At 39.5% G+C, this 24,273-nt stretch overlaps 1 protein-coding gene across 1 annotated transcript; it reads right to left on the bottom strand.

Moving 5' to 3' along the window:
* Positions 1-257: 257 nt before the first annotated feature.
* LOC120314597 (seminal plasma protein PDC-109-like) lies at positions 258-24,018 on the bottom strand. The gene is made up of 3 exons (XM_039357861.1): positions 23,750-24,018; positions 1,833-1,999; positions 258-515 (listed from the first exon to the last, which is right to left on the bottom strand). The coding sequence occupies exons 1-3, from the start codon at positions 23,793-23,795 to the stop codon at positions 258-260; spliced, it is 471 nt and encodes a 156-aa protein (XP_039213795.1). The 5' UTR covers positions 23,796-24,018.
* Between the last annotated feature and the right edge of the window lie 255 nt (positions 24,019-24,273).

Here is a 24,273-nt window from a genome sequence, read left to right as displayed (position 1 = left end):
TTCCTTTCCAGAAAAGTAAAATATCAATGCATTCAATGTACACTGAAGCCTCTGTATATGTCATTTTAAGGTGCTGACTGTAAATGCTAAGAAGACATCATGAAAAAAATCTTCTAGTAGTTTCATTAGTTTATCAGTAATTATAATGTAAAGTTTGGGAAGCTCACTAAAGGTGCATGCAAACACTCTGCAATGCCTGTCTTAATTCTATATCAGATTAGTCTCATAAACTTTATAATGGGAATCAGTTAACTGTTTCAGAAATAACAATTGTTGCTTCTCCTAACCCTACTGAATAATGTAACCCAGAAATGTAAATATGTCAAACCTTTGGTGTCACAATACTTCCATTGAGGAGATTTATCATAGTTTGCAGTTGTGGCACACCATGGGTGGTTCAGACTATCAACTTCAATGCAAGAAGAATAGGATTTTCCTTGGTAAATAAATGGAAACACACAGGGACGAGGAACTAAAATGGAAAAAGAAGAAAAGATCAGAACTGAAAATTCTCCCTGCTAAGCATTTGTTCATTCCCTTGCTCTGGAATCAGGAATGGGAATCAGTTAACTGTTTCAGAAATAACAATTGTTGCTTCTCCTAACCCTACTGAATAATGTAACCCAGAAATGTAAATATGTGAAACCTTTGGTGTTATGTCCTGAGCCTGCAGAAGCAGGCTCGGGACATTGCTATGGTTTTGGGGCTGCAGCAAGCTGCCCGGGACCAGACAGCGCAGTGCCAGCCTTGCGCGCATGCGCAAGGCGCAAAAACGCGCCAATCAGCTGTTGTGGTTTTGCCTGGGGATCCAGGTATACTTAAGAGGCCTGCAAGCCTCTTAGCGTCTGTTGGGTTTTGCTGTTGAAGAGAATAAAGAACTGAGTTGTTGCAGAATGAGTCTCCAGGCCTCTGATTTCGCAAGGGACTTAACACTGGCGACGAAGGTGGGATCAGAAGAGCTTCAAACATACAAGCTTTAATCACCCACAAGAAGTCCTAAAGAAGAGGGAAGTCGGCGTTGGAAGCACGTCTCAGGCCTACCAGCACAGCATCGCTGAAGGGTGAGCCCAGCTGAATAACCCTTTTTCCCCCCCACATTAGAAAGAGTAGAGAGAAAATGGCAAAGATTGGGCGTATTTCTGAGTTTGACATTGCGTCTGAAAGATACCAGAGTCCCCAGCCAAAACAGGGTGGGTTTCTGCGCATCACACAGGAGTATTTTAAGGACAGGAACACATAAACCCTAAAGAAAAAACTGTCTTTAAAAGTAAGTTTGCAAGGGGTTCCTATAGTTATGGAGTTGGACACAGGGTCCGCTCTCTCTATTATTTCTAACAATACATTCAGGAAAATTTGCAACAGTAGTGGCATTTGAGCCGAACTAAGACCCTCAAACATAATTCTCACAGACTTTCAAAATTCTAAAGTGTATGTTAAGGGGGAGGCCACCCTTAACGTGCAGTATAAGGATTTTGAAGGTCCTTTAGTTGTGTTGGTAGTGGGGGGGTAACACATGAGCCTTATTTGACTCGATTGGTTCGAGGCTCTGGGCATCCAAATCACTGGGCTGCACAGTTTGCAAATGTCATGCCTGGCAGAAGTCTGCAAGGAGTTTGCAGATGTGTTTAGTCCAGAGCTTGGATCCTTCAAGGGGCCTCTAGTCTCATTAAGGTTAGACCCAACAATCACCCCCATCAGGGTTAAGCCAAGGAGGGGACCTTTTGCCCTCAAGGCCAAGATTGATGCTGAACTGGACAAACTGCACTCTCTCTCTCTCTCTCTCTCTCTCTCTCTCTCTCTCTCTCTCTCTCTCTCTCTCTCTCTCTCGTAACCCAGAAATATAAATATGTCAAACTTTTAATAGCACAATACTTCCATTGAGGAGATTTATCATAGTTTGAAGTTGTGGCACACCATGAGTGGTTCAGACTATCAACTTCAGTGCAAGAAGAATAGGATTTTCCTTGGTAAATAAATGGGAAGACACAGGAATGAGGAGCTAAAATGGAAAAAGAAAACAAGATCAGAACTGAAAAAACTCCCTGCTAAGCATTTGTTCATTCCCTTGCTTTGGAATCAGGAAACAAGCCATGCAATTGATCCAAACAGCATATACATTTTCTAAATTAATATTTTCTGAAAATTTGTCTTCTAAAGCAAAGATCAGTGATATACTGTCTCAGGTGAAATGAATCAACCCAAAATATTTGACATATTTCCCTTACCTTTTGCAATGAGCAATTGACAAAGAGTTCAGAACAAAAGAATGCTATGGTTGAGGCCATTTTCCTTCTAAATGCACTTGGAAAGTACCATGTTTTTATGTTCTCCAAAGGTATCCCGGAGGTTATCAGCTTCCGATGTCTACGTAGAATATGTAACTTGGCAGCTGCTGTAAATTTGTTCTTCATATAGGAGCACTTTCTCAGAAATTTATTCAAGGTGACCAACTTCCTCATTAGATATTTCATTGGATTCTTTTTCTTACCAGGCACTCAATACAGATAACAAGTAATAATGTTATATTAAATTGAGTCAAAATCCAGATATTGCTGTAAAGGGCTACTGCTGATTCAAGTTGCAGTATTTGTCTTGTAGCTGCATCAAAATGTTTAAACCAGAAATTCCCCCCCCCCAAAAAAAATATTCTGCCCTTCAGATAAGTGGGTGTAAATTTTCATAGTTAGGCTCAAGATCTCCAAAAGAAATGTAACCTAAGAAATTATGCTGTGATTAGGAAACGATTAAACCCTATTTCTCTACAGAAATAAAAAGAATCTGAATGCTAAGGAACTAGTTGTATAACATGGTAACTTAGAAGAAGATGAACTAAGATTCTGGGTTGGGGAGGGGATGGATATCAAAAGTGGTATAATGACAGAGAGATCCTTGTGTTCTGCTTCCTCTGAACATGTTATCAGCACATGTACAAAAGAGGTCACGGTTTGTTTCATAATACTCTATCCATCATCCTGCTAATTTTGATTCTCTTTGTGGACATTGCTATTCATATGCAACTAAAGATGAGAAGAGAAAACTCTTTGGAAAAGACCGTGTTGCTGGGAATGGTTAAAGGCAAAAGGAGAAAGGGACAGCAAAGGATGAGGGGAATGGGACAACTTGCCACAGCAAACTCATTGTGGCATTGGACAACTCGCCATAGGCAACTTGTTATGGGACAACTCACTGCAGAAAAATTTAATAATTCTGTTTAATTATTTAAAATAAATAAAAAAATATTTAAATTTTTGTCGATCACATTGCATTCTGTCCCTCCTTTTAGATCTTTTCCTTAATGATTCCATTCCACCATTTCTTTGTTATTAGTATATTTTTTGTCCAGCAACAAGTTGTCCTGTGGTAAGTTGTCCTTTGGCAAGTTGGCTGTGACAAGTTGGCCATGGTGAATTGTTATAGAGGATGAGATGGTTAGTTAATGTCATTGATGCAATGAACATGGATTTAGATGAATTCCAGAAGACAATAGAGAACAGGAAAGCCTGGCATGCTATGGTCGATGGGGTCATGAAGTGTCAGACACAAGAAAAGAGAAGAATGAGGGGGGACATGATAGCAGTGTTCCATATCTCAGGGGCTGCTACAAAGAAGAGGGAGTCAAGCTATTTTCCAAAGCACCTGAAGGCAGGACAAGAAGCAACAGATGAGAGACTTCCGGTGGTTAAAGCGGCGATGATGGCGGCTACTTTGTAGCCGTCCTTCTGAGACGGTGTCAGATCTGCGGAGCACAGCGTTCATCAGCTGGCTCGCGGTTCGAAATCCCCTTCCCGGGCGAAGGGAAGGGGTAGAGACTGCATGAATAGAGGTAGAACCTCTTAACCTTCCCTGGATTTTTTTTTAGGGGGGTAGAAAGAGTGCTCCCTCGGAGTTCATTGCCTTCTCCGCCTCTCAGCTGTCTTTGCTTCTTCGGAAGCAAAGCAAAACACCGCTACCATCTCCGCACTCAAAGCTGCTTGGTGAGTGACTTTTAAAGCGGACAGAACTGTTTAAAGGATTTTACTTAGAGTTAGAGATTTATTTTCTTTAATTTTTTCTTTTTAGTTTAAGCTGATTTTTTTTTCACTTTCTTTTTTTTGGGGCGGAAAGTGAGAGTGAAAGTAAAATGGCGTTTTGAAAGTTTTTTTTTCCTATCTCGGGAAAGAAAAGACGGACTGATTGAACTGTATGCTTAACATTGTTTTTTTTCTTAAGTCTTTTTTCTTCTTTTAAACTGCCTTGGGAGTTTTTATTTTTATTGTATTTTTCCTGGTCTTTTTATTTGTAAGGATTTAAGTACTTTTTTTCCCTTTTTTAAGAAGAAAGAAAGATACTTTAAAATGCCTTCAAAGAGACAACCAGTTTCTATAGTTTCTAATGTGATTTCTTCTCCTGTTACTGCAACTGTTCAACAACAACTTAAAGTAACACCACCGGTGCAACAACCTAATGCTATATCTCCACCTTCTCCTCCCCCATCAGGCACATCTGCACAAGATTTAAAAGATATAATGGGAAAGGCTGTGTCTCAATTTAGGGAGGAAGTGAAGCAACTTCTGGAACAGAGCAAATCTGAAACTAAGGAAGAATTGAAGAAGGAAATGAAGGAGCTGTTTGTACAGAATAATACTATTTTGAGGGAAGACATAGTCTCAGCTTTATCTGGATTGGCTTCTGTGGTTGTGAAGCTGGACTCCAGAGTGGAAGAAGTTGAAGAAAAAGTAGAATTTTTGGATTATAAATTTCAAGATATGGAAAAAAAAGTGGAAACCTCACAAGATGATATCCTTATGTTTCAGTACAGACAGATGGAACATGCTTTGAGAATCAGAGGCCTTAAAGAAGATAAGAATCAAGATCTGATGGAAATGGTGATTAATGATTTGGCTGTTGTTCTGAATATAGACAAAGATGAATTATGTGGAGAAGTGGAAAAAATCTACAGAGTTAATTCTTGGATTGCGAAACAGAAGAATTTGCCTAGAGATGTGGTGATCTACTTTGCTAAGAAGCCTCTGCGTAATCAGATTTTACAAGCTTTTTATAACAAAAGATTCCAGATTACTGCTCAAGATATTATTATTTTAAAGGAAATCCCATCCAAAATCTTAAGAAGCAGAAAAGATTTTGCTTTTTTAGCAAATGAACTCAAAGCAAGATTGATTTCATTTAGATGGGAGATTCCGATGGGTATTGTTTTGAGCCATGCGGGGACATGTTATAGACTTAACACAGTTGCTAAAGCTAAAGAATTTTATAACACGGTCCTGGGTGCAGGCTCATCTTCATTTATTCAGAAAGCCTTGAGTGATAAAGAGGAGGAACAGCAGTCTGAGGGATCAGGCTTGATGGCTGCTGGGCAGGTGGAATGGATGCATCAAGCAGAGGTTAAAGAACAGAGAATGACCCGTGCAGCATATAAACGTAAGGAAAAGGAGCAACAGAAGAAAGAAGCTAAAGAATCTGCTCATCAGATTGTTTCAATGCCGGTGGGAGGAGCAAGACCCAAAAGTTCTGCAACACATTCTTCAGTAGCAGATCTTGAGGGAATCTTCTCCAGGCTCCTGGTTGAGGGAGATGGCAAAGTTCCTGACCTGGAATGTTAATGGTTTAAACATCCCCCAGAAGAGAAAGAAAATCTTTCATTATCTAAAGCAACACAACAATGACATTATTTGTTTGCAGGAAACTCATATTTTACTTAAAGATCAAAAATACTTAGCTAACCTTCGTTTGGGATCTCATTTTATATCTCCTGCCCCTGGGAAAAAAGGGGGTGTGGTAATTTATGTTAAGCAAAATTTACCAGCTTGTTTGGTAGAATCAGATCCACAAGGAAGATATGTTATGGTTGAACTTGGTTTATATGGTAAGAAAATACTTATTGTGGGATTGTATGCACCAAACCAGCAACAGGAACAATTTTATAAGTTGTTACATCAGAAAATAACTCTGTTGGACTATAGGTCCGTGATATTAATGGGAGACTGGAATGGTGTTTTAGATACACAAAAGGACAAAAAAGGTTCTTCTATTTTTTTCAAACAGGCTAAATTACCTAAAGCCTTTTTTGAATTGAAAGAAGATTGGGAATTGAGAGACTATTGGCGTGAACGTAATCAAGAGGAAAGAGATTTTACCTTTTTTTCAGATAGACACAAATTTTTTTCAAGGATTGACTTTTTTTTATTACAACAGATTTATATAATAGGGTAAAGAATATTAAAATCTTTCCTAGGACATTGACAGATCATAGTCCAGTCTGGATGGAATTGGTCGCTGAGAAAGAAGAGATGAGATCCTGGAGGTTGAATGAGAATTTATTTAAACAAGAAAAAAATGTTCAAAAACTAAAGGAATGTTTAAAGGAATATTTTGCTTTAAATATGAATAAGGGAACATCAATGTCAATGGTATGGGATGCAAGTAAAGCCTTTATGCGTGGGATTTTGATAAATATGAACAATTTTTATAGACAGAAGCAGACTCAGAAACGTAAAGAATTAGAAGATGAGATTAAATTAAAAGAGAAACTTTTAATTTCAAATCCTTTAGATGAAAAGGTTAAAGGAGCTATAGAATTGTTAAAAACACAATTTAATATGTTTATGGCTGATCAAGCTGCAACCAACTTATTGTTCATGAAACAAAATACATTTTGTAATGCTAACAAACCAGGGAGATGGTTGGCTTATCAGTTAAGAAAGAAACAGAGACAGAGAATTATAAATAAAATAAATTATAATGGTAAATTGGTTTATCAGAAAGAATTGATAAAGAAATCTTTTTTAGATTATTATCAAAAATTATATAAGAGTACTAATGTACAAACTACAGATTTAAGCAATTATTTAAGTAAAGCTAATTTTCCTAAATTAACAGAAGATCAGAAAAAAGAGATTAATGGTTTAATTACCAATGAGGAAGTTGTGACAGCTATTAAGCAATTGAAATTAGGCAAGGCGCCGGGTACGGATGGTTTGACGTCTATTTATTATAAAACTTTAGTAGAAGAGATGACCCAACCGTTATGTGAGCTTTTTAATAATATATTACAGGGCTTAGAGATTCCTCCGTCATGGCATAATGCTTTTATATCTTTGATTCCAAAAGAGGACCAAGATCTCACCTTGCCTAAGAACTATAGGCCCATATCTCTTTTAAATATGGATTATAAAATTTTTGCAAAAATTATAGCCAATAGGTTCATGGGGGTTTGGCAGCAGCTTATACATAAGGACCAATCGGGTTTTATAACTGGAAGGTATATGAAAAATAATGTTAGACAAATTATTAATTTATTAGAATATCTAGATAAAAACAACCAAGTCCCTGCAGGGCTGATATTTTTGGATGCTGAAAAAGCCTTTGACCAGTTGAATTGGCAGTTTATGTTATGTTTAATTAAGGAGATGAATTTTGGACAAAATATATTACAAGTTTTATCTAATATATATCAAAAACAGACTGCTCAACTTATTGTAAATGGGGGTTTATCAGAGGTTTTCACAATAGAAAAAGGTACAAGACAGGGATGCCCATTATCTCCGTTATTGTTTGTCTTAACATTGGAAATTTTGTTGATTTAAAATTCGGGAGTCTCAAGAAATAAAAGGAATAGAAATTAATAAAAAAGAATATAAGTTAAGAGCTTTTGCAGATGACTTGGTTGTTACTTTGTGTCAACCTACTTATTCGGTAGTTAAATTATTACAACTGATTCAGCAATATGGGTGTGTCTCGGGTTTTAAAATTAATAATAATAAGACCAAAATATTACCAAAAAATATGACCAATTGTGATAAACAGACTTTGGTCAATTTAACAGATTTTGAAGTTGTTGACAAGGTAAAATATTTGGGGGTTATACTATCTGCTTCTAATGCAAAACTGTATAAAAATAATTATGAAAAGTTGTGGATTGGGGTACAGAAGGATTTAATGAATTGGAATAATTTACAGTTATCTCTTATGGGCAGAATTGCAGTTATTAAAATGAATGTTCTGCCAAAGTTTCTTTTTTGTTTCAAATGTTACCTATTTTAAAGAATGAACTTAACTTAAATGAATGGCAGAAAGGTATTAACAAAGTTATTTGGGCAGGGAAGAAACCAAGGGTCAAACTTAAAATTATGCAAGATTTCCATGAGAGAGGTGGACTCAAGGTACCAAATTTGAAATTGTATTATGATGCGGTGGTACTAACATTGATTAGTGATTGGGTGAATTTAACAAATGTAGAAATACTCCATTTGGAAGGCTGGGATTTACTTTTTGGATGGCATGCCTATTTAATTTTTAATAAAAAAATGGACCGGGTTTTTAAATCTCATATTATAAGAATTTCTTTGCTTAGGGTGTGGAGGAAATATTATAGAAGTGATTTTAAAATACCATTATGGGCCATACCTTGGCATGCGATAGAGGGAATAAAGAAAGGAGTCAAGATGGATACGGTTTCTTATATACAACTACTTAGATGGGATGGTCAAAATTGGCAGTTAAAATCTTTGGAAGATTTAACACATGAAAATTTTACTTATTCATGGTTTCAATATAGACAAATAGTGGATAGATGGAAGACGGATTGTAATATGGGATGGCTTAGGGAAGATGAAAATCTCATCAAACAAGTAAGGGATCAAAGACCAACCCATATTAAGAGGGTTTATGGGGTTTTAGTGGAAATGGACTCAGAATCTGAATTAATTAAAGATTGTATGATTAAATGGGCACAAAATATCGGTGAATCAATTTCACTGGATACTTGGGAACTCATTTGGGTGAGGAATGTTAAATTCACACAAGCACAGAACTTAAGAGAGAATTTTTATAAAATGTTTTATAGATGGCACCTTGATCCAAAGAAAATGTCCATTATGTACCCTGATCTACAGCCTAAATGTTGGAGATGTGGTTGTTTGGATGCTACTTATTTTCATATTTGGTGGTCGTGTAAAAATATAAAAGCCTTTTGGATTAAGATATGGTGGAATATTCAAAGAATTTTTAGAAGGAGGGTAAAATTTACCCCGCAATTATTTTTATTAGGTATTATTACTGACTGTGATGCTAAGGAAGTTATACTGATGTTAAATTTGATTACAGCCGTTAGGCTGTTAGTTGGACAATATTGGAAGAAGGATTCTTTGCCTACTTTGCAAGAGTGGTTTTATAAAGTTTCTTATTTGGCGGAAATGGCAAAGATTTCGGCTTTCTTAAAGGTGCAATCTCAAGAGAAATTTTTTGTTGTATGGGAAAAATGGATAAATTTTATACAATATAATTTGGATATGGAAAAATATCATTTAGCTTTCTTATAATTTGTATAGATTGTTTTTTCTTTTCTTTTTCTGTTTCTTGTTTTTTCTTTTTTATCTTTTTTTTTCTTTTCTTTTCTTTCTCTCTCTCTCTTTCCTTTCTTTCTTTTTTCTTTTTTAAGTATTTTTTTATCAATGTTTATATATATTTTATTATTATAAGATGTAAAATTTGTTTAGATATTTTAAAATTTTAGATAAGCCTATATTCAGTTCTGGGAAGTTCGGGGAGGGGGGAGGGAGGGGTGGGCTTGGGAGGGATGGGGTGAGGGTTGATTTTTTTTTGGTTGTATATTTGTAAAACTTTTAAAAATTTTCAATAAAAAAAAAGAAGCAACAGATGGAAACTAATCAAAGAGAGAAGCAACCTAGAACTAAGGAGAAATTTCCTGACAGTTAGAACAATTAATCAGTGGAACAACCTGCCTCCAGAAGCTGTGAATACTCTAACCTTGGAAGTTTTTAAGAGACTGGACAGCCATTTGTCTGAAATGGTATTGGGTTTTCTGCCTGAGCAGGGGGTTAGACTAGATGACTTCCAACTTTATTATTATTATTATTATGGATCATCGCACAGTCAGCCAGATGTTCAGACTGGATTTGGCATTTTGTCTACCTATCGAGTCCTTACCAGAACCTGGGATAGGCAGATGTGGATGTTTGATGGTATTACAGGTATCATCACAGGATGGAAGCAGTTCCTAATAAGGCCACCTTTTGCAATTGACTAATAGCAAATTTGTCAATGCCAATGGTGTTCAAGTGGTGCTCCAGTTGTTTTGGGATTGCACCCAAGGAGCCTATCACTATTGGTACTACCCTTGCTTGCTTTTGCCACAGTCTTTCTATTTCTATTTGTAGGTCTTTGTATTTTGTTATCTTCTCCAGTTCTTTCTCTTCTATTCTGCTATCTCCAGGCACTGCCACGTCCACTATCCAGACTTTTTTGTCTTTCTTATCGACAATTGTTAAGTCTGGGGTGTTATGTTGCAGGTGCTTGTCTGTTTGAATTCTGAAGTCCCAGAGCAGTTTAATTTTATCATTTTCTATGACTTTCTCTATTTTATGATCCCACCAGTTTTTGCTTACAGGCAAATGATATTTTTTGCAGATCTTCCAATGCACCATTGTTGCTACTTTGTCATGCCGCTGCTTGTAATCAGTCTGTGCAATCTTCTTGCAACAGCTTACCAAGTGGTCCACTGTTTCTTCAGCTTCTTTGCATAGGCGGCACTTACTGTCTGTTGCTGTCTTCTCAATTTTGACTTTGTATGCATTTGTCCTTAAGGCTTGGTCTTGTGCAGCCAGAATTAGTCCCTCGGTCTCTTTCTTCAATTTTCCTGCTCTTAGCCATTGCCAGGTTTTATTATTATCTGCTTTCCCAGCTATTTTTTTCATGTATTGGCCATGTAGTGCTTTGTCTTCCCATGCCTCTATTCTGTTCTTCATTTGGTCTTTCTTGTAGGCCAGTTTGGTCTCTCCAGTAGTTAGTAAGCCTTCCTGATATACTAATTTCAGTGCATCTTCATCATTGTTCTTCAGATATTCTTCCAAAGCCATTTTTTCTTCTTCAACCATCTGATGTACTTGTAGCATTCCACGCCCACCTATTTGCCTTGGTAGATAAAGTCTATCAATGTCACTGCGTGGATGAAGGGCATGATTCATTGTCATTATTTTTCTGGTCTGCCTATCCATTGCTTTTAGTTCTGCTTGAGTCCAGTCCACTATTCCAGCTGTGTACCTAATGACTGGGATTGCCCAGGTGTTGATTGCCTTTATGGTATTTCCTCCATTGAGTTTGGACTTTAAGATCTTCTTCACTCTCTTGATGTATTCCCCTCTAATCTTTTTCTTGACTTCAGTGTGCTTGATGTTGTCAGCTTGAAGGATACCCAAGTATTTGTAGTACTCTTCCTCATCCAGACTCTTAATGTTATTTTCGTGGGGCATCTTGATTCCTTCAGTTTTCACTATTTTTCCTTGTTTGATAGTAAGTGTGGCACATTTGTCCAAGCCAAACTCCATTACAATATCTTGGCTATATATACGGACAGTGTTGAGCAGCGATTCTATTTCAGATGATGTTTTTCCATACAGCTTCAGATCATCCATGTAAAGGAGGTGGGATAGTCTAGCACAGTGGTTCTCAACCTTTCTAATTCCGCGACCCCATAATACAGTTCCCCATGTTGTGGTGACCCCCAACCACTTATACATCACCGGGTGCCAGGGGCGTGGCCAAAGAAAAGGGGAAAAAATGGCGGACAGCCTTGCTTGGCGACCCCCGTGAAATGGTCGTTCGACCCCAAATGGGGTCCCGACCCACAGGTTGAGAACCACTGGTCTAGCAGATGTTTTTGATGTTTGATAACCATGTCCTGAGTTATTCAGTATTTTTGACAGAGGAAACAGTGCAATAACAAATAGTAATGGTGATAATGAATCTCCTTGAAATATCCCTCTCTTGATATTAACCTCTCCCAGCTTCTCACCATTGATTTGCAACTGTGTCTTCCATTGTGCCATTGATTTTTGCACAAATTTTCTGATGTTTCTACTTACTCCTGTTATTTCTAAGCACTTGATTATCCAATCATGTGGCAGAGAGTCAAATGCCTTTTTGTAGTCAATCCATGCCACATTCAGGTTGGTCTTCCTTCTCTTGCAGTTTTCCAAGATCATTTTGTCTATTAGGAGTTGATCTTTTGTTCCTCTGCTATTGGGGCGGTTTCCTTTCTGCTCAGGTGGAAAGAGATTGTTTTCAACTAGATGCTGTTGTACTGCATCAGCTACCACACCAGTTAGTAATTTGAAAGTTGTTGGTAAGCAGGTAATTGGCCTGTAGTTACCTGGTGTTGCCCCTTTTGCTGGATTTTTCATTATTAGGTAGGTTTTCCCAGTTGTTAGCCACTTTTCAATTTCTCCTCCTTGTAGTATATTGTTGAATTGCTTGGCAATGAGTGGGTGTATAACAGTTAGATGTTTCAACCAAAACCCATGCAGTTCATCTTCACCTGGTGCTGACCAATTTTTGATTTTCTTTGCTCTTTTTTCTACCATTTTTGTTGTTATTACTAGTTCTTTCATTTCAACTTCTGTTTTATTTGCATCCACCTCTTTTAACCAAGCTGCATCCTTGTTGTATTTCTTTGGGTTATCCCATATCTGCTTCCAGAATTGCACTGTTTCTTCCTTGTCAGGTACTGACTGATTCCTTGCAGTTTCTCCATTGATGGATTGGTAGAAACGTTTCTGATTGGATTGAAATTGGAGGTTCTGCCTATAGTTTGCAATTCGAGCTTCATATCTACTGATTTTCCTGGCTATAGCTGTTATTTGTTGCTTTATTATTTCCAGTGCTTCCTTGATCTTCCTTGTTTCTAAGTGGTATTTCTTGATTAGGTATTCTTTGGTCTTCTTGTTCTTCAGCTTCTTTTCTTTCATCTGTTCTAGCTTGCTTGCATGTGATCTTAACTTGCTGATCTTATTTTCTAGTCTAACCTTCCATTTTTGTGGTGCACTGTTTGTTTGTTTTTCTTCTTTGTTGATTTTGCATCCCAGGTATTCTGTTATAACTGCAGCTGTGCTGTACATTAGTTGGTTTGTTTCTTGCAGTGAATTGGTGCTTATACTTGATATTGCAGTATTTGCATCTTTTAATGCTTGTGCTAGCTGTTTCTTTGGAACAAGCTTCAATGCAGGCAGCCTTATTCTGTTGTTTTTGTGCTGTTCTAGATGCTCAGTTATTCTTTGTTTCAATTCTTTTATTTCTTTAGTTAGAGGGTTTTGTTCTTCCTGAGGAAGAGGTGCCTGGTTTCCAAATGAGAACAGTTGTATATCTCTACTGGATTCTTTCACTGCCAACTCCCCCTGGTTTGCCTCTACATTCTGAATTACTTCTTGTAAGGCTTTGATTTCTTTGCCCTGGGTAAACCTTTGCAGTTCGTCCAATTCTGTTTCTGTAAATACTTTATTTCATGTTATAAATCGGCGTTGATCTGCTAGTCTCTGTTCTGTTATTTCTGATTCTGGATGTTGTTCTTTCCAGAATTGGTGAATTCGTTTTAGATATCCTCGTCTTGTTGGACTTGATCTGTAGTAACAGATCATTATTCCTTTGTTTTCCATCACTGTGTATCTGCGACGGGTAAACACCTTTTCTTCCAGTAGTTCTGCAGCTGCTGGCCCTGGTTGCTCAGCCAACAGTCCTGAGTCCTGTAACCCATTTTTCACCAGATATCCAGGAACTCCAATATCTAGCGCGGACCTTGTTAACCCGGGCGACGTCCGAGCCGGTATGGCATTCTGAAATTTACGTCTCACCATATTTTTTATGGGAGAGACACTCTTTGTCTGACTCCTCTGATGAGACCTGTCAAGTATGGTTGAACCTCTGGCATAGCTCTCATCTTCCTCAGAGTACACAAGCCCCACAACCACGTCAAGGTAGTGTCTCACTGGGGGATTATTATTATTATTACAACTTAGTGACTGAACAAAACAACCAAAAAATGTAAATAAAGATAGAGATTATTAGAAGAGGTAGGGGCTTCCTCACAGACTCTGGAGCCCACAAGGAAATCAGACTTGGGGACCTCTAGAATGGAAGGAGGTTTTCCCAAAATATCATTTCTTCAGTGCTGCAGAATGTTAGAAAATAAGGAACAGTTTGTCAATTTACCCAATAATATTTTTCTATCAACAGCATCAAGGGGCATAATGTTTTGGGTTTTTTTTGAAGTTGTAAAGCTAACTAGGACCAGGAATTCCGTAGTCTCCATGGTGTCCTGAGAAGGTGGAATTTTACTGCTTTCTTTCACAGGGCAGATATCCCGAGCAGAGGCAAGAGACACAGTGAGGAGAGACAAAGTTGCTGGGGTTGCTAAATTCAGATTTTAACAATAAAGGAGGGAGCGTTGACACTGACGAGACCTGAGACTGCAAGCAATGACAGAGCAGAAGGAGAGGCTGGTCATTACTGCTTTGAAGACTAGCGGCCATCTGAACTTTGATTACTGTTACATGTGCAAGTTATAGACATTGTGGGGAGCCCTTGCGGGGTGATCTGTTACTGCAGAACGCTGACTACCTTAGTTTATGTTCCTATCACTGCCTGGAGCTGGGGTTTTCCCCACCCCATTTGTTTCCAAATGGTCGTTGTGAAATCATTGACTATTGCTGCTATGACTGCCTGGGGCTGTTAAAAACCATCACGCATTGACTATCAGGGCTAGGGGCTGGTCATCTTTGTTTCTGAAAGCCCCACCTCCTCACTTCATGTCAGCTTCTGCTAGAAAATACACTTTACTAACACTTGAGAGTGCAGCTGCAGAGCACGACGGAAATGAGCAGGGCTGGGAGAGACTGGGCTTTGGCAGCCTCTGAGGGGATAACGCTACATGTGGGGTGCTCATCTAGGATTCCCTGCCTGCCCCCCTTAGCAAGAGAGGGTTGATCTTGTGTAGGGATATGAGCAAGTGAACAAAATGGACTCTAACGTGGCTATCAGGTGGTGCGAAGAGCAGAATAGTGAAGTAAGAACGAGTATAGTAATTGATGTTCCTGGCAATGTTTGGTCAGAGGAGCAAATTTTACAGATATTGAGGGTTCTTGTCATGGATCAGAGTATATATGTGATAGATACGAGGGTAGATCGGGATTCCCCCATTTTTATGGACTGCTGGAATGGAAGAAGAGTATTCTGGAGTGCTTTCAGGTTGAAAGTTTGCAACTGACAGAAGATGTCAGAGTAGGGGTAATTTTTCCGACTATATGGGGCACACCTTCGACCAAACCATTAGGCCAGGAGAAAGAGAAGCATGCTTCCTTACCCATGGGGATAGGGGAAGTAGGGTTCATACAGGCGGGGGGAACTTTGACTTCCATCCAAAAGCTGATGGGGGGGTTATTGCATAAGGGCTGGATATAGGAATTTACCTACTTTTTTGGGGATACAACCTGTGCCAGAAGGGGAAAAAAAGTACAAAGCTTGGATGGAACAGTCAATACAAGCAGTTGAGGAATGAGATATACCCGACACCCAGAAAAGACAATGAATTAGAGAAAGTTTAAAGGGTCCTGTTGCAGAAGTTATTAGAAGTCTAACATTGAGCCGGGGACATTTTACTGTGCATGACTATCTATCTCTCTTTGTTGCATGATGAATTTAGATCTGCAAAGACAGTCTCTAGCTTACTGTTTCAGTTGGAACACATGCATCAGAAGAGGGATGAGAAGCTGTCTGAATATATAAGGTGCCTGAATAGATTATTATATCAGGTTGTGGAGGGGGGGGGATTAGATCCAACCAAGGTAGAACAGGCCAGGATAGAACAACGCTCCTGGGGTGCTTTGGCTTTGGACCCTGTTGGGGGCCAAATAAAGGTCGAAGCTAGAGGGACTGTTTGGGAGTATCACAAGCTTATAAGGAGAGTGCAGGCAACTGAGGTAGTGGAGGAGGCTAAGGAGGTGACAGCCAAGTTGCCAGTAGGGCAGCCCTTAGGCCCAGGAGTGGGAAAGACGAGGGAGGATGATGATCGGTTAACAACGATGAAAGCCCAGATACTGGATTTAATTAAGATAATGGCTTCCTGGACAGTAATGGGTGACCTGCTCCCGAATGGAGGCCAGGTTGGGCCAACTGATGGGTGGGATGGACCCATCCATCCTGGTTAATAATTCAATGAGACTAGTGGTTTGTTACAATTGTGGGGGTGTGGGGCAATATAAGCATGCATGTAAAAAACCATACAGAAGATCGGGGAACTCAGTGCAGTCAGGAAACTGTCAAGGGCCCCCAGTGAGGGAGCTAGCTGGGTGCCCAGTAATATCAGTCAGTCGCGACAAGAGAGGGTTCCCTTGGAAACCCTCATCAAAAATGGGAGTGACAGGAGTACCCCCTTTAGTGAGAAACCTCCATCCCCTTGAATTGTCAGAAGCTGGAGCCATGGGACCCTAGCGACAGTCTTTGGAGAATCAGGTGCGGGTTGTTGAACCAAACACTGGGTTTCCCACCATTGGGATTCCTCAGCAGCTGGTGGACCCTTCTCCAATAGTGTCAGTGCAGGTGGAAGGTATTTACACTAAGGCCCTTTTGGATTCAGGTGCACAAGTCACGTTATTATATAGGGATTTTTATGACAAATATTTAACGTATATCCCCATACAGGAACTGGAGTGATTTGAAGATCTGTAGTATTGGGACTGAGAAATTTCCCTATGATGGATATTTAACCATATGGCTGACATTTGGGCCTTCTATTGTCGGGTATACAGAGATCTTTGATACTCTGGCTGTTGTGTGCACTTGCCCCCTGGGATTTAGTCAGGGTTCATTGATTGTGGGGACAAACACCAGTTTGACTAGGCAATTACTCACCCCAGTTGTTCCCTTGGGGAATGACCTGATAGCAAGGGATGTTCACCCTGCAGTATGTCAAAGTTTGGTGTGGAAGTATCAGGCCCCTGCAGAGGGGGTGGGGCAGTTATGGAAATTGGATAGGGAAAAGAGGATAATACAACCAGAGGAAGTGATGTGTCTGAGGGCTTCTGTTAAGTTAGATTGGGAACAACTTGGCCTGTATCTCATTCTTGAACCCAGCCCTAAGGGACAGAATGGTGGAGTTGAATTAATTCCAGAGGTAATCTCCACACGGGTTTTATGGCAGGCAAAAGGATCTCAGTTGGGGTTCAGAATATCACGTGCCTCCCTATATGGCTGAGGGAATCAGATGTTGTTGAGGCAGGTGAGCCCAGCTATTCCAACTGGGTCTTTGGATGGTAAGGGAGAGACTGAGGGGGAGGTTTTGATGGATCAGTTCTATCCCAAGAATACACAGCTTTCTCCTGAGTGGCAGGAGAGAGCGAGAGACCAGCTTTGGAAGTGGAGATGTTTATTCTCAAGAGATGGTTTTGATGTGAGCTGTGCTAGGAGTGCCCAGCATGTAATCTGACTAAGGGGGGGATAAACCTTTTAGGGAGAGATCTTGGTGGATTTCCTTAAGTGACCTGGATAATCTTAGGGAGCATCTAGCAGAGCTGAAAAAGACTGGGGTCATTAGGGAATCCTGTAATCCTTATGCTTCCCCTATAGTGGTGGTCTGGAAGATGTGTATAGATTACCGCACTCTTAACCAGAAGACGATCCCTGATCAGTATACAACCCCTTGGATAGAGGATGCCCTGCATTGTTTGTCAGGGGCAAAGTGGTTTAGTGTTCTGGATTTAAGGAGTGATTACCATCAGATCCCCATGCATCCAGAGGATAGGAAGAAAACCACGTTCATCTGCCCACTGGGAATTTACGAATTTAACCGAATGCCAAAGGGGCTATCAGGGGCTCCGGCGAATTTTCAAAGGCTCATGGAATGGACAGTAGAGGATATGAACCTGGATAAAGTTGTTGGTCTATCTAGATGATATTAGATGACGAGAGTCTACCACCTCCTCACTTTGCGTGAGCTTCTGCTAGAAAAGACATTTTACTGCAGAGCACGATGGAGGGGAGCGGGGCTGGGCTGGCCTCTGAGGGGGTAATGCTACAAATGCATCAAAGCATTTGTCTATTTTTTAAAAGCCTCTCACAGCTATCCTATGACACACTGATTCAATTAGTCACGAAAATAAACATGCTTAACCAAAAATTCCAAGGAAAAATTGGGAAAAAAGGGCACTCCCACAATGCCCTTGCCAGCAAAGCCTTAAACTAGTTTAAAAATACTCTTTGCTGATTGGGGAGCCTTAGCTCAGCTTTAGCACAGTTCATCATCCGTTTAATCTAAATTGCCCACAATCATAGACTGCTAGTGGACAATTATCTTTTATGCCAGAAATGTAATTACCAATTATTTTATATGGGTGGGTCTTTTTGAACATATATACATTTTGGAAAACTTTAAAAAAAATAAAGCATTAGAATGGACACCTATGCACACACAATGAGCACCTTTAAAGGAAAAGTTCCTTTTTTGCATTTTTCTAGCTTTGGTTCCCTAATCTCTGTGCAAATTGCACTCATGAAACAACTCAGTAATATAATGGCCAAAATATTTACTTTACATACTAAAATGTCTGATTCACAACTGAGCAGAGCCAACTTTTTAACAATTGCTATTTTAATTTCCTTGAGCTATTCGTTTAAGCAGTGGCAATTACTTGGCCAGCCTTGTTTGCAAACTAAGCAGGATCAGATCTAGTTGATGTTTGGATGGGAGATCACCATAAAATCAAAAGGCTGTCTATTGGACTGTGAAATAAAATATCTAGACATACATCCTAAAAATGCAGTGACATTCAAGGGCATACAATATATTGTTGCCAAGGAAGGTGCATATATATTTCTATCCCATTTTTATTTCAATGAATTCACTTGGCAAACACACCTAGTTCTCCCTTATCCCGTTTTCTCCATAATAGCAACCCTCTGAAGTCAATGGGACTGAAAGAGAGTGACTGGCCAAAAGACCTCTGCCTGTCTTTCATATCTAAGGAAGAACTAGAACTTATCTCCTTGTTTCTAACTCATCCCCATAGCCATTTGAAATACAGCCTCTGAAAAGCAGTAATTGTTTGACCCATACAGCTATATGGCATTAAACATTAGGAGCATTGATAATGTAAAGGAAAGTTATTGAAAAGAAACAATGAAAACTGAAAGAGGAAATAATGACAAACTTACAGCTTAGAGCTTTTGGCCTACTTCACAGTCAAGAACAGGAAGGGGTGTATTTGTTCAGAGTGTTTGCAATGATTTGCATAAATGCAACTTCCCCATCTTGGTCTATTTCTCAGGAAAGCTGCAGTGTTTGCTTTCCATATCAAAATAATGTCCTTGCCTTTTCTTTGTGGGTTCAAGATGCTAATCAATGGAATTCTTCATTGCAGATTTACCCCTTGTGAAATGGGTTGGATAGTGCTTAACGTTTCAAATGTCACCCAGTGGTCTTCAGAGTGAGATGAAATTTAAACTTGGGACTCTCTGATTGCAATACAGGTAGTTCTTGACCTATAACCATTAATTCAGTGAGTATTTGAAATTAGCAGGGCAATGAACAAAAGGATTTACAATCCCTGCCCAAAGGTCCAACCATTGCAGCCCTATAGTGATGTGATCAAAATTCAGGTGCTTGGAGGCACACCCATCTTTATGATGGAAAGAACACTGCAACTCCCCACCAGCACTACTTTGGGCCTCTTGGGAGCACAGGAAAGGGATTGGAGGCCATTCATCTTTTAGACCAAGTTTTTCCATTTAAGCAATTTTAAGATGTATACACACCTAGTTCTCCCATATCCTGGAATTTCCCAGTAAGGCTTCAAATTCCACACATCTTAATCACCAATCCCCAGGCCATAGCCCATTATTGGGCCATGACCTATTCGCAACCAAGCCACGTAAGTGGCGGGCCAGAATGCACATGCACATGGCTCAACTTGCTCACTTACATGGCCCTGTTTTCCCCCACTCTCACACACCAGGCTGCCAAGCTGCAAATGTTAGGGACCACTGTCTTAATATTCCCAGGATGGAGAAACACCTTTTCTGATTAAACTTTACATAGTTCTTATTTTACAGAACTCAAACTCTGTTAGGACAGCTTAGTTTTCAGTCAGATCCAGCTCCTCAGTTTTGCTGTACTGTAATGGTTCCCCATTGTCCCATCCTATTGGTAATATTCTTCAGGGATGAGGGACACAAATGATGTCATGTACAGGTATTGTTTTCTTGGTCCTATTTCTTCTTCTGTATTCTGCAGAAGCAATTGGCATTGTCTTTTTGTGCCTCTTTTTGTACTGAGAATTTCACATGATTATTGCACCTGTTCTTAACAAATTTGCTTCGCTTCCCTATTTCACCTTCTATCATAACCTTGTCCCTATTACAGAAACCAAATTGTTGCAATGGACAATAGAAGCAGTTGCATCTGCAACCAGCCACAATGACACCAAAATAATATTGCCTGAAGTAAATATGCACCTTTTTTCTTTTTGCACAAGGACTTTACAATACCCATTTCATTATTTGGCACCTTTTTCCACCTTTGTCCAACCACAATTATCAAATATACGGAAATACCGTATTTTCCTGCGTATAAGACGATTTTCTAAACCATGAAAATCTTCTCAAAAGTTGGGGGTCATCTTATACGCCCAGTCGTCTTATACGTCGGAAAATACGGGTACCTAAAGAAACCAAAGAGGTTGGCCACAAATGGTTCAGTTGTAAGAATTGGATTTGCAATCAAGAATTTTGCAAGTGGGGCCATTAGAGGAACAAGAAAAAGTAACATGGCATTTTGCTTAAAGATCCAGAGGTAAAAAACCCCACCTTAGCATATCAAAAAACAACCCCAGAAATTATTTCATTTTAAGCACAGCAGCCCTTCGCACTGCAGAGCAGTGGTTTTCGCCAGAAACGGAGAAATATTTCCCAGGGCGGAATGGGATGAGGTAATCCGGCTGCCTTTACATGCCCACTTCTCCTCAGGCGCTTTATTGCGGCTCACCCCAGGCGGGCCTTCTAACTCCGCCTCTTTCTCCCCAGCGTTTTCCCAGTGCTATTTGACTGCAGGGGACATTTAAATGAGAGTCCGGGCTGCCAATTCGCACGGCAACGCATAGGCCACCTCGGACACAGGAAGGCGAGCCAGGAGGGAAAGGGAAGAGGAAGAGGAGGAAGGTGAGGTACTGGCCAGCAAAAGTGTGGGGAATGGAGAGCCTCGCAGATGGAGCAAGCAAACTTACAAAAAGGGGAGTCCTCCCTCCCTCTCACACACACATAAACACACACGCACACATGCTTTCTCTCCCTTCTCTCTTTCTCTCCAAAGGGACCAGAATGAAGTATGTGGGGGGAGGGGGTGCAGCCATGCAGTGAAGCCTGATCGGATTGTTATTAACTATGTCATTGTGGAGGCAGGGGTGGCAGCCCCCCTCAACCACTTACATCAAAGCAAACTCCCCCATATCCTGCGCCCCATGCTCTTCACCCCTTGGCACGAGGATTAGCTGTCCAGATGAGAGTTTAAGTGTCCCATGCCAATATGCCAATAAAACAAGGCTTCTGTTGCCCTGGAAACACTTCCACCCCCCGCCGGGGAATCCAGGCATCCAGACCGCATCCAGGCCGCTGCTCTTCTGCCTGATGGGGAATCCCATGAAGGAGCTGCGGGGGGGTAAGACGCCTGGCTGTCCCTGTCCTCCTGTGGCAGGACAGGGACAGAAGTTGTGGAATAGCCACAACTTCTGTAGGCAAATTTTTTCTTTAGCAATAGGCACTGCTGTGGTAGAACCATTAAATATAGTTCCAATTCAGCATGCAGTTTTTTTTCCCTGTCACTTTTAAGATTAAATGCAAATAAAAGGGCAACACAAGATGATATTTAAAAAACTATATAAAACCTGCGTCAAAGAGTCACCCATTTTTGGAAAATATTAATTTTTTTTAACTGGGATTTTGTGGTTACCTTGTTTCCTTTTTCCTAAAAAGCATTAATTGCATTAGAAATTGAAACTATGGTGAAAAAGTATATTTCAGAATTCCAAAAAGATAATAGCTATAATACAATTGCATGGCTGGTGATCAGTATATACCTTTTAAATTACCGTTTGGGGGTTGACTTAACGCCCAGTCGTCTTATACGCCAGAAAATATGGTATATATATTGCCCTGTATTGCATATCACTCTAACTATAGTTAGCCTGACCATAGATTGTGTGACCCAACCATTGACTGGGTTCATACCATATCTTGATTTATTCACCATGCTTTACAGTCCACAATGTCTGGATTTACACAATACACTACATCAAAATCTAACATATCACATTTTTGTTCAGTATGATGCATTATTCCGATTGGCAATATAAATATGTAATTATAGTTAATGTAGCTGGGCTACTGTGTCTTATACAGAATGTATAAAACCCAGTGAAAGTATGGCTTCTGGTCACAATGGAAAGCACAACTGAACAGTTGAAAGTCACACATCTTTGGATGTGCACATCCAGGCTATACCCAATATTTTGGCTTTCAGGGCACCCTCTCACCAACAAGCATCCCCATTGTTAACTGGGCTCTTACATATATAGGGAGAGGGGCAGTGGTGGGATTCAAATATGTGAACAACTGGTTCTCTGTGTGTATGCTACATCTGGAAGTCCATTCTGGGCCTGGGCAATAAAAAATTAGCTATCCGTTCTGCTGAAATGGGGTGAACTGGCTGAATCCCACTACTGGAGAGGGGTCGAAAAATCTAAGAAAAGTTGGAAAGGAAGAGGAATGAGGTGATAAATAGTTCAAAGATCAAGTAAAAATATAGAATGGTATGTAGAAGAAAGAAAGATACACAGGTTGCTCTTGTGACAAAGTAAGCCATTGTTCCATAAATACATTTCATACAAGGTTATTTTGAAATAAGTTTTTATTATTCTTGTTGTTGTTATCATTATTATCATTGCTATCAACATAGTAGGAGTTTTTATTATCAACATCATCTTTGTTGTTGTTATCATTGCTATCATAATAGCTTTTGATTGTTGTTATTACATTGATATGCGGTATCATTTTGGAGAAGTGGTAACTTTAGTATTAGAACAAATAAACCACATTTTCCCCCGGATCCAAATATATGTGCACATGAACAAAACTTCAGAATCTCATCTGACAGTTATTGCTTCACAGCTTAAGAAAAAAGTCACAATTAGGAAATTATACTGATTCTGCTCAGATTCTCATTTTTTAAATTTTAAATTCAGTAATGCTTAGGTCATATGTTTTTTCATCCCATAAGAATCCCCTGAATTTTTAATATGCATTTTTCTCCATTTATACATTTTTGTATTCATGTTTCATAATGTTTTTGTTTGTATCCCATTTTAATATTGTGAATTTTTTTTGTACTTCTTTTCCTAAAAATACATGTTAGGTTCTTACCAAAACAGATCCCATTTAGGATCCACATCATAGCTACTGCTGAGAGAATACCAGGATTTCCCATTGGATTCCCCATCTGTTGTACAAGATGAGTAGAATCTACCTTTACGGAGGAAAGGAAAAATAGGACCCATGGGACTGGATTCTAGTTATAGAAAAAGGGAAAGATGAGAAAATCTCAAAGATCAGCAGTTCAGAGTCAAAGGCAAAAGGCTATTTTGGAAGGCACAAGGCATAACTCCCATCTGCACTTCTTAAGTGCTTTTTTCCCCCAGGATTGCACAGTTATACGTAACCCCTGTTGCCTTGAGGGGCTACAAATACAACTTCCACATCAAATGCCTATGATTCTGTTTATATATTGGTCTCTGATTATAAATTAACCCTGCTACTGATAGATACCAATTTATGCTCTGTACAGAGCTCAGATCTGTCTAAAATCAACTCTATTTTTCCTAAACCAATCACCACCTTTTATCAAAGTGACCTTCCAACTCACTTATATCAGCACAAAGTTCCACATGACATCCAAGCCATAGTTTCATGTTGTGGCCCACCAAAACCTGCCATCAGCTGGGTCTTCATTGGTGCAGATGTAGAAAGTTTATTTTCTTGTGTAAATGAAAGAGAAGATGCAGGCCTGGCCATGAGCAATCCCTTATATTCTGCATGTAAAAAAGATTTGTTCTTAATGAAAAGAATTAAGGATATGATATAAATAAATCCGATATTTTAACCATTTAGTTTGATCACCAAGGCATTGATTGATCATGGATGAATTATATTTTCCTTCAATTCTTCAAATTGTGGGAAGTGAGAGCCTCCCAGAAAAGGAAATATTAAAAGGGCAGAAAAATATATTTTTTCAAAACTATTTTTAAAAGCAGAAACCAACCTTGCCCCCAAGTCTTTGTCCCAAGCAGAAGCCAGCTCTATACAAATACAAATGTAAAACCATCAGAAAGTTGGAGCCAGAGAACTCAAGAAGACAAAGAGACCTAAAATCTGCATACCCCACCTGAG

The sequence above is a fragment of the Crotalus tigris genome, unplaced genomic scaffold (assembly GCF_016545835.1).
Source record: "Crotalus tigris isolate CLP2741 ecotype Arizona unplaced genomic scaffold, ASM1654583v1 scf7180000018954.1357295, whole genome shotgun sequence".
Classification (NCBI taxonomy): Eukaryota; Metazoa; Chordata; class Lepidosauria; order Squamata; family Viperidae; genus Crotalus; species Crotalus tigris.
This window is presented reverse-complemented; position numbering and strand designations above follow the sequence as displayed.